The 11,164-nt window shown below is 48.4% G+C and overlaps 1 protein-coding gene across 1 annotated transcript; it reads left to right on the forward strand.

The window, feature by feature from the left end:
* The first annotated feature begins 485 nt into the window (after positions 1–485).
* tbc1d20 (TBC1 domain family, member 20) lies at positions 486–11,087 on the forward strand. Its single transcript, XM_035388165.1, has 8 exons — positions 486–994; positions 2,491–2,676; positions 3,422–3,502; positions 4,719–4,905; positions 6,109–6,210; positions 6,814–6,955; positions 7,940–8,124; positions 8,533–11,087. The coding sequence occupies exons 1-8, from the start codon at positions 931–933 to the stop codon at positions 8,813–8,815; spliced, it is 1,230 nt and encodes a 409-aa protein (XP_035244056.1). The 5' UTR covers positions 486–930; the 3' UTR covers positions 8,816–11,087.
* The last annotated feature ends 77 nt before the right edge of the window (positions 11,088–11,164 follow it).

The following is an 11,164-nucleotide window of genomic DNA, read 5'->3' on the forward strand; positions in this document are numbered from 1 at the left end:
AGCTGAGAATGTGTATCAAGAAATCAAGAAAATATATATATTAGTCCTAAATGTTATGGAGCTCTCTGTAAATGCTACAATAAATGCGCAAAAATAAAAATACAAAATGCATAACCTCTAGTATTAGGCCTATATTATGGGCATTAAAGTTTTACATTATTCTTAATGAACGTGTTTACTCAAAACAAACTATAAACCAAAAGAATATGTCACATCATGATAAGGCCTATTCCTTAAAGGTTTGTTTATCACGATAGTACAGTCAGACCACTTATGGTGAAAAATGTCAGTGGAAAGTACTGATATCAAATACGTTATTTTTCCATCTGTATTTTGGGCCATACCTCAGTCCCTCCCACAACCCAATAGTGGGTCTCGTTCCCGTATTTGGGAACCTCTGATTACAGCGTGAACATATTTTTAAAATTGATTCAGTAACGTAATAGAAAAGCTGACGTGAAAATTTCACGAGGAACTACAAGTCCCAGTCGCCATTTCGATTTCGATACGTCTTAACAACTAGATCAGCTGAAACATACCCAGGAGGCGCGTCTTCCCAAGATATGAAAAAAATTAAGCGTCAAGCGAACCGTTGTTTTTAACGAGTTTGTAACTGAGTCATAGCATCACAAACAACACTGTTTCATCTACCTAAGAGCGAATCATTCACGTTTTGAATGACGTAGTGCTAGTATTTGTCAGTGTAGCGGGTAGTAGCCAACTAGCCCGTGCTTGGCTGCAGTGATGTGGCCTGTTCCGTTTCACGGCGGGAGAGGGAGGATGAACAAGTCCAGCTAATTCATCAAGACGACCGCTGGTCTCATTTTTGTTGCTGGCGAGGAATATTTTCAGTTTTTCTAATGTCTGTCTAAATTGAAAGTGGAAGAGAAGACGCATCAAACGATCAACAACAATGAGCGGACTGGCAAGATGTACCTGAAAAAATCTAAAAGCGTCGGTGCCTCTTCTCCTTTGAATGGAATCGGCAAACAGGGTATGGTGGTCGGTTTCTCCATCACGGCCTTTTTTATTTACACCCTATTTCGTTCACCGGCAATGAAGGTTTCTCTCAAACGATGCGTTTTGGAGCATTACAACTGCTAGCTTGATAGCTATATTTGCACAAATGGCTTGCTATGTTAGTTCGCTTGTTGCTAGCTTAGCTAGCTGTGCATTATTGACAGCGAAAGGTACCCAACAAGATCGGTTGGTACTTAATCTAGCCTAACTTGGCTAGATAAACACTGTTATCGTTAGCTTTATTTTATGTTAAAGGCGTAGCTAGCAATGAATGTGTCCACAGTAAGGCTTTCTAGCGAGTTTGCTTGGTAGTTGACACTTAAGTGATTGCCATATGACTGTCAATCAGTTATGCCAATAAATATTGATAATGGTTCACCTTCGAATAATTTGTAACTACAAATACTTAATGATGGCATTTAATAATTAATAATGATTCATAGCAACGTAGCTCTGTGGAAATATAGCTGGTTTGTGTTTAGCTGCTTGCATGTCAAGTGCATTAAATCTGTAGACAGGTGAGTTATCCAAGCGTCGTTACGGTGTTACTGAAAATGTAGCAATGTAGCAATGTAGCAACCACAAGCGACAGGAGATCTGCCTAACTCTTTAACTACAGCTTGCTGCTTGATTAACAGTATTTATGGCACCAGCGGACTACATAGTAAATTATACACTTAACACTCGCACTTATAACTTGCAGCAAAGACGTGGTATACATTACCTGCCTTTCCACAAGACCCTCTACACACTTTATTATACACCACTTTATTTTATGTCTAAGGTGAATTTCTGTAAGCACATTGGTTACTTCTTTATATTGTTCCTGGTTATGGTTATACACTTTGTTGTACGTCGCTCTGGATAAGAGTGTCTGCCAAATGCCTGTAATGTAATGTAATATTGTTTCTGAAGAACAAAGAACAGACCCCTCATCAGTGCCATCATTGCACTCCGCTCCTAAAATCTTCACCTGCAGTCATAACCATTTGCGGCTTTTCCCATTGCTGCATGTTGGCATTGGCAGATAGGACTGGACTTTCCGGTTCCTGCAGGGGCAGTGTTGGGAAATGACCTCATTAGTCAGGGTAACTCGGTGAAAGGGTATTGGAGTGGCTCCCTCTGCACTCTTCCAGAAGGGCGGTCTTAGCAATCCTCCAGTCTCCTTGCTGACTGTTGTAGCATTGCCACAGTCCTCCTACTGGGCTGGTTGCTGGGTAACCCTTTGAAGAGTAGTTGTTTTGGAACGTTTTCTCAAAATTCTAAGCCAGTGTTCTGGAACTCCGTTGCTCTTTGCTACCAGTAGCGATTGTGACATCAGCATTAGAATGTTCAGTTAAGAACATTCTAATCACATATTTGTGATGCTGGTGTTTGCATCAGAGACACGCTCGGGGCTGCTGGGGTTGTCATGTGGGCTTCAGACGGACAGAGCTGAGCCGTGGACTGATGTGGCTGTGATGTGGTTAGACTGGGATTCCCGGCGGAAGAGGAAGATGGGCGAGATCGCGCAGGCGCTCAGCGTGACCCCCGTGGACGTGGCGGCCCTGCGCAGGATGGCCATCAGCGAGGGCGGCCTGCTGACCGACGAGATCCGCTGCCAGGTGTGGCCCAAGCTGCTCAACATGAACACGGACAACCTGCCCGAGAAGCCAGGTAGGAGAGCCACTGGGGCGAAAGCCACACATACAGCGGGCTGCTTTATCGCTGACCACCATTACGAGCCAGCCGCTGAAAGCTATGTAACTGATGTGCTAAAACAGAGCTGCCCAACACTGTTCCTGGAGGTCTACGTACCCTGCTGTTGGTTCTCACTCCAACCCTAACAAAGGGCACCTCATTCAACCGCTAGAGATCTCATTGAGCTGCTAATTGGTAGAATCAGGTGCACCAAATTAGGGTTGAAATGAAAATCTACTGGACGGTAGATCTCCAGGAACAGGGCTGAGCAGCTCTGGGTCAAACGATGGATATTAATGAAGTTCTTAAACCACACACGAGTGCTGAGTTTGTAGCCTAGGCCCTAGACGATAGCAACATGCAGTGATAATCTTTAATCACCGTTTCCTTCAGACGATGCCGTCATAACGTTGATGTTCATTACATTCCATAGCAGTATATTCATTTAGCAGACTCTCCTATCCAGAGCGACCTACACTACATTGACCGGAGTAACAGGAGCAACAGTTACAGATCTGGCTAACCGCATTCCTAGACTAGCAAGTGTATATGCATGTATGGCTAAAGTCCTAAATTTAAGTTCACTATGCTAAGCTACATTTGTGATACAAATAGTGAATTCTCAGAGATAATAGCACGCATATTGAGACTTGAAGCCGTCATATTTTCCATGGTTGCCCATAAGCGTGCTGGAGGGAGGTTTGCCTTTGTGTGTAAATAGCGGCGGACTTGAGGGAGAACCATAAGGATTACCACCAGGTGCTGCTGGATGTGCGTCGCTCTCTCCGGAGGTTTCCGCCAGGTAAGCGCGTGACCCTCTACATGACCCGCACATTTCAGTCGATTGAAATGGCCGAGTCGGTTCGGGATGTTTCTTAACCGCACGTTTACCCCTTGTTTTTTTTTGTCGGGTTTCTGCTGATAATCCTCCTGCTCTGGTGTGTGCTCAGTCCTGCTGGGTACATTTTGTTCCGGGCTGCCATCGGTACCGAAAGACTGGTGGTTCTTCAGTAAAGTGTCTGGGGTGTTCTGCTCTAGATGTCGCATTCACAGTGTTATTCCCAGGCAGCTGAGTTGCTCTGCTCTGAGGGTTTGTTTGGCATCCTAGTCGAAACTGGTTGGAAAAATAAAAGTTGTGAACGTGTTATTTTTAGAATGAAAATGTGTGGAATTCACTTTCATAACTCTTCATAGGAACATTGCAGTGCAGTACTGAGAGCATATTTTTGGTGCATTCAGGATCAGACAATCCTCAGTGTTTTATCTTTTTCAGTCTTTCGATATTTTTCATCTTGGGTTGTTTTCCAAGAGCAGGATATCCCATAGGGACAGCAGGCTAGCTGAGCTTCCACAGGGACAGCAGGCTAGCTGAGCTTCCATAGGGACAGCAGGCTAGCTGAGCGTCCATAGGGACAGCAGGCCAGCTGAGCTTCCATAGGGACAGCAGGCTAGCTGAGCTTCCATAGGGACAGCAGGCTAGCTGAGCTTCCATAGGGACAGCAGGCCAGCTGAGCTTCCATAGGGACAGCAGGCTAGCTGAGCTTCCATAGGGACTGCAGGCTAGCTGAGCTTCCATAGGGACTGCAGGCTAGCTGAGCTTCCATAGGGACTGCAGGCTAGCTGAGGTTCTTTGGTTTTTAACATTGTTCACCATGTCACGTTAAATAACTTTGTGGCAGTTGTTGTGTCCGATCTACCTGTAAGTCAGGCACAAACTATTTAGCCTCTTTGGGACTATGTTAGTTGCCTCATGTTTCTTTGGAAACTCACAAATGAAAGTTCTAATTGTCATATGACTCACCTGTGTAGTTACCTTTGTAATTGAGATTTAGCTTCATGTGGTGCTTTCGATAGTTTTTACAACTCTTGTGCGTGTGAGAGAATATATGTAATGTGTATGCATAGAACATTAAACATACAACACATCTATTTTGAGAGAAGGAAACCCGGTTGGGTGTTTGTTTTGCGGTCATGTATAGAGACCTGACCGCGTGTGTTTTTTGTGGCGCCCTGTGCAGGGATGCCTGATGACCAGAGGGAGGGTCTCCAGGAGGAGCTGATTGACATCATCCTGCACGTGCTCGACCGCAACCCCCAGCTGCACTATTACCAGGGTTACCATGACATCGTGGTCACCTTCCTCCTCGTCCTGGGGGAGCGCCTGGCCACCGTCCTGGTGGAGAAGCTCTCCACCCACCATCTCAGGTACAGAACCTCTCCACCCACCATCGCAGTACAGAACCTCTCCATCCACCATTACTCACCCGTCTTCATAGGTGTAACTGTGCTGCACTCTCAGCCCCACCCTCAGGTGTGACTGTGCTGCACTTTTCTGACTCACCATCTCAGGTGCCCCTGATCTCATGACCTGCTGTGCTCAGGCACTGATACGCTTCGCTTTTATTGACCCACCAGCTCAGATATGGGTGTGCTCAGTTCAGCTGTGCTTCACTTCCCTGACTGTGGACAGGTAGCGGAGCTGTCGGTAACATAGAACAGAGCTGTAATCCTAATCCTGCAGAAGCCGATCCACTCTTAGACCTTATGGAACCGTTAAATGACAAGTTTGGCAAGTTTACAGTGCACGGTTGGCTGTCTTCATTGTATTGCTTCCATTTTGTTTGTTTAACATGTAGTACATCCTGTATGATGGTGCGTCCTCAGGACACTGAAGCAGGAACAAGCTTTGTAAGAGAGCCGCTGGGCTATTATTTGCATGGAAAATAAGACAGTTTAGTACACAGGACGCCCAGAACAAAAGCAGCCCAGGAACATGTGTATATTTGCCTCCCTTTTTAAATATTACGTTCCTTTTTTTTTTTTTTGTAACTGGTATGGCAGGGTGTCTGTCAATAAGTGGAGCTACAGTGGAAGCAGTTTTTCCAGTGTTTTAGTTGAGAGTTTTTTTTTTTTTTTTTAAAGCAGGACCATTCACAGTTTTGCAGGGGAATATATGGGCGACTGGTCAAAACGCAGGGCTGTTGGGTCTGGGTCGGGTGGGGGGGTTAGGGTTAGGGTTAGGGGGGAACCCATCTGAACCACACGGTGTGTGGTGGTTCAGCCTAGGGCTGGGTCACATCCGGACCGCGTTCGCGCCTGGGGGCACTAATTGGCTCGGTTGGCGTGACCACGGTCCGGATGTGATCCAGCTCTAGGCTGACGTCTGGTTCAGACGGGTTACCCCCCCCCCGCACCCGACCCCACCCCAACAGCCCCTCCAGTGCCATCCCAGCAGGCCTCACTACACGACCAGCAGGGGTCGCTGTTGTCAAACCGCTCCCCCTTCCCGTGAATGTGTGGCGCCTCCACGAAAACGCTGGCGACGACGCTCCCCGCTTTGCTGCCGCTTCCTTCGGGGTGGCCGTGTCCGTTGCTTTGTTGCGTGAGTGTGAACTTCTTCTCTTGCAGGGATTTTATGGACCCCACCATGGACAACACTAAGCACATTTTAAACTATCTGATGCCCATCATCGAGCGGGTCAACCCTGAGGTGCACGACTTCATGCAGCAGTAAGAATTCATTCACTCATCCTTATTACAAGGACGTGAACTCACATGAGTGTCGCTTATCGAAGTATCTGAAATAAAACATTTGTCGTATTTCTCCTTATTATTTTATTTGTTGTGTTGCTTAGTCGTTCTTTATGAGTCTTTTCTGTTTTGAAAGCGCAAAGTAAAACTTCACCGTCTGTACAGTCTTTTTTTTGTGTGGCAATGGCTTTAGGGTGGAACAGCGATTATAACCACGGACTTTGTCCTGTTTGGCACAGCATGTCAGGTGATGCTTGGTGTCCTGAGCTGACTGAACAAAGCGTTAATAGTAAGCACTGTAAGTTAGAGAGTGAAAGGGTTTCCCAGCAACCAAATTCATAATAGCTACCATTATACCCTTCATGTGCGTGTTACCAAAACTATTCCTGGCAAAGTGCATCTCTACATAGACAGTGCGCAGTAATTGTAAGTTTCTCCTATTTACGGACGTGTACGAAGTTAATGAGTAGCTTTAGTTCGGTTATAAACCGCCAACCCGCCGATTAATCTCGAGCTGGTGTTTGTGTCTAACTGTCAGCCTGCCGCCCCTTCTCCCTCCTCCTCCTCCTCCTGTCTGTGTAGGGCGGAGGTGGGCACCATCTTCGCCCTCAGCTGGCTCATCACCTGGTTCGGCCACGTGCTGTCAGATTTCCGGCACGTGGTGCGGTTGTATGACTTCTTCCTGGCGTGCCACCCCCTGATGCCCATCTACTTCGCTGCGGTGGTGAGTGTCCCGGGGGCGTGTCTGTACGCGTACGCGGTTTATGGTTCGAGTTCGGTGTGCCGGTGACGTGTAAACCGTCGTAAATGTGTTCCAAATTTGGTTTTGAGCACTTTCACCACACGTGCTGCCAATATCCAAATGGCCGTCCTTTTGCACAATTCCTAGAACGGATGTGAAAGAGCAGTTGAATTGTCCGGAAATGCAGATTTGCAAATGCATTTGTGCAGGACGTATTGTATTCTTGTGTCCTCGGACAGGAAGCACTAGTTTTCAATGAAATTAGAAAATGACAATGAAATTTGAATGCTTGTCAAGCCTACCACTGCTGTGAAAATGAAAAGGTTTATGCAGATATGTTTATCGATAACATCGCTAACATCTTGGGCTCCAAACTAAATCGAAGCTTCATGATGTGAAGTGGAGCATTAGTGCTATTCTGGGCTTGCAGCAGCCAACACTTCTTAGAACACAGAGAAGACAACGTGAATAATGCAACAGTAGGGCGACCAGATGTCCTGTTTTTTTTGGGGCAAAGCCCCATATTTCAGGTCCCTTTGCGCGCATTCCGGCTCATTCTGATAAAATCTGGATGTGCTCTGCATTTCAGCCGTACTGTGTTTTTATGGGTTTTCCTACTGTGATTGCCATTATTGAAGGTTCCCACTGCATTACACACACAGTCCTCCAGGCAATCTGCTCACCCTGTATAACAGTGGCTAGCAGGCTGTCTGGGCCCTGCACTGGGTGAATAGAAAATGTGTTGTGAAGTAGAGTCCCTGCTAAAATGCTGGTTTTCATTCTGGTGTTCCCCTCTGTAGTTCAGCCTGGCCTTTCCTATTCATTTTTGAAGCTCAGAACACTCCATTGCATTTTCAACAATCATTTTTGCACACATTTTGTCTCCGTGGTCTGGGGACGCACTCCCCTGACCGTGTTGATTAGGAGGCGACGGCGCTGATCTCTCTCTCTGTGCGTGTTACGCAGATCGTGCTCCACAGGGAGGAGGAGGTGCTGGAGTGCGAGTGCGACATGGCCTCCGTGCACCACCTCCTGTCCCAGATCCCCCAGGACCTGCCGTACGAGACGCTCATCAGCCGCGCCGGCGACCTCTTCGTCCAGTTCCCCCCCTCTGAGATGGCCCGAGAGGCCGCCCAGCAGAACAGCCAACAGTAAGAGCCCCCCCCGTACCCACACCCCACCCCCCCACCTACCCAGTCGTGCCCTGACTCTCATCGACTATGACAGTTACATTACAAACCCCCTCCCTGACTCAACAGCGCTATGTAGCGTTGTTCTGAAGTGGGAGGTACCGTGCGTGCGTGCGTGCGTGCGTGCGTGCGTGCGTGCGTGCGTGCGTGCGTGCGTGCGTGCGTTGTATTATACATTATTAACTTGGTCGCATTAGTGCTCCATTGATGGTGCACCTGTTCTCACTAGTTTGGGGCAGTTGTTAGCCAGCTCTGTTGTTATGGCTCAGGTGAATGCACCTGAGCTCTTACGCTATCAGTCGCTGTGCTAAATGAGTGTAGCGTTAGCGTATCTGCGGCTCTGACGCGCTGTGTGCTCTGCTCCCCCAGGACGGCGGCCTCCACCTTCAAGGACTTCGAGCTGGCGTCGGCGCAGCAGAAGCCGGACTCTGTGCTGCGGCGCAGGCGGAGGGAGCGGGCGGCGGCGGCGGCGCAGGCTCAGGCGCAGGCCCAGACGCAGGCCCAGGACATGGCGGTGGCGAGGCCGCGGGCCAGGCGCCTGGTCCGGCTGGCCGTCATGGGGCTGACCGTGGCCCTGGGGGCCGCCGCCCTCGCCGTGGTCAACACCGCCCTGGAGTGGGCCCCCAAACTGGACCTGCATCTCTTCCCGTGAACCCCCCACCACTCCCGGACACTGCCCCGGGCGCTCAGTTAGCCGGGGGAAGAGAAGAGGGAGAGGGGGCGGGGCATGTGCGCACACGCTCATTATTTATGTGTACACGTGAGCGGAGTATGAAAGGACGTGTGTGACACGCTCACAGTGCTGAACAGTCCAGCTGAATGAGTTCAAACGAAGGCCAGGAAGCTCTCTCACCCCCCCCCCAGTGCTGTCATCGCTAGCCAGTGCAGCTGCCAACGTTGCTTTCTGACTAATGGTATGTGTGCCTGTCGGAGTTGCTGAATAGAAGCCTAGCGTGCGTGCGTGTGTGTGAGCGTGCATTAATGCCGGCATGCACTGAAAACCGTAGTTTCCCTCCTCAGTCTTATCGTAAAAGGGACTCAACGGGACAGAACTGCGGCCCCTCCGTTTGGGACGTTAGCCACCCCACGCAACCCCAAATTAAATTAGGCCTCGGCCTGCACTTCATCCGTGACCACCCGGCCTTCAAAACGGCCACGACGTCACTTTTCTCTTTTATAACGGCCACGACGTCCTTACTCCAGATTCTGAGTACTGTACCGAGAACAAAAAGGCTCGATGTGATCCCCTAGCTTTGTGTATTTATCACGCAATGTATATTTTAATCAATGCCGGTCATTTATTTTTCTGATCAGGTTTGATTTTTATCATAATTATGATAGGACTGTTGTGCATTTCCATTCAGCTATCACGCGCTCGCACAGTTATTGGCGTCTGTGATTCGGCTGACCAGGGACTCCTGGAGAGTTTGTCAGGCTCCTTTCTTGGCGCGCCCCTCTGAGTAAGCGAGCCACTTCCTGCCTCTCAGTTCTCCGCGTCCCCCGTCGGCGGTGACGCCCTGGCGAGCCGCGCGAGTCCTGCCGGTTCGTTTCGGCTTTGTTAGCCGCGTGAGGCGCCGCTGGTGCGCTCCCTCTTTAAGAAAGCCTGGATCCAGGCCGCTGTGCTTACCTCCGAGAGGGCGCCCGCGCGTCTTCCGTAAGGAACGTTCCGTTCAAGCCAGAGCACACGGGGGGGGAACTCACAGGAAGGGGAAGCGGCGTGGCTAAATCCTCCGGCGAGAATCGACCCATTTAACCCTTCGAGGAGTAGGTTTTTTTGGAATGGTTTTTTCAAAATTCCAAGAAGAGTGTTCTAGAACTCCATTGCTTTCTGTTACCGGCAGTGATTGTGACATCAGCATTAGAATGTTCAGTTAAGGACATTCTAATCATGATGCTACACCAGACCTGGGCCAAATACGTATTTGTTTTGGATTCAAATGCTTTTCTATGCTTTACGGATCTTGCCTGACAAGATCAATACAGCACAGAAAAGTATTTGAATCCAAAACAAATACGTATTTGACCTGGGTCTGTGTTACACCATAAAGGGTTAAAAGCTGTCACATCTCCCTGGAGCCCATCTTTCAGGAAGCAGCACTTGGCCGTACTCATAGCTGCTGGGTCATTTCAGTCTGTGTAACCCCACCCTTCCCATGGACAGCACTCGTTTACCCAAGGTTGCTAAGCTGTGCACGTCCTTGGAAACAATCGTTTATTTTATGCCAAATGGAAGCCTGGAACGAACCTGAAGGACGAATGTCGCCCGCCCCCCTCCCTGACGGACACGTTCGCTCGTTTTATTTTTGCACTAGGTGGATAGTGGAAGGACGATCACTGTAAATCTAATAATTGATCTGGTTATGTGGATTTCAGTTATGTTTCTGTCACGAAAAAAAAACATTGAAACCAACTAAAATAAACTGCTAAGCAATGAAAGGGGTTTGTTTATTGTGTACGTATGAGGCCGGCTTCACCACCTCCGGTCAGCAGATTTCTGCAGCCGCCGGACGGAGTGTGTCTTCCGTGTGGAAAGTTTTGGGTTCTTGCTGAAGTGTATTATGGGAAGACCAGATGAAGTCAGTCTTTGTTGCGCTTATTGGAAAGTCATCTTTTATTTTGTAAACGCGTGAAAATCGCATTGGAGGAAGGAGTCGGTGATCACATGACTCGTTCCTCGGAGCCATGGGAAATGTATTCTCGGAAAACTGTTTGGAAATAAACACTTTATTTTTCCACCAGACTTCGGGCATTCTACCTTACATTTGCATGTTCATTCTAGTCCTATACAAAAAAAGTTGTGATGTGTTTTTATCCAGCTTAACAGGACCGAGGAAGCTCAGCACAGCACACGGAGGCGTTCATTATGGGATGTCCTCCGGTCTACATCATGAACTGCCGTCGTCTTCTGTTGCGTGGCACTTTTATGGACATGCAGAAAAACATCGCATCTCTGTCCGGGAAATATTCTGTCTACACCTATTCTATCTAAAATGTCAGCAAA

Source organism: Anguilla anguilla, chromosome 13 (genome assembly GCF_013347855.1).
Source record: "Anguilla anguilla isolate fAngAng1 chromosome 13, fAngAng1.pri, whole genome shotgun sequence".
Lineage (NCBI taxonomy): Eukaryota > Metazoa > Chordata > Actinopteri > Anguilliformes > Anguillidae > Anguilla > Anguilla anguilla.

Excerpts from the sequence above, each read along its gene's own strand:
- tbc1d20 (XM_035388165.1), top strand. The coding sequence starts at position 931 with ATGTACCTGAAAAAATCTAAAAGCGTCGGTGCCTCTTCTCCTTTGAAT. Across the intron at positions 995-2,490 it reads GAATGGAATCGGCAAACAGG|ACTGGGATTCCCGGCGGAAG; the intron begins GTATGGTGGTCG and ends TGATGTGGTTAG. Across the intron at positions 2,677-3,421 it reads CAACCTGCCCGAGAAGCCAG|CGGCGGACTTGAGGGAGAAC; the intron begins GTAGGAGAGCCA and ends GTGTGTAAATAG.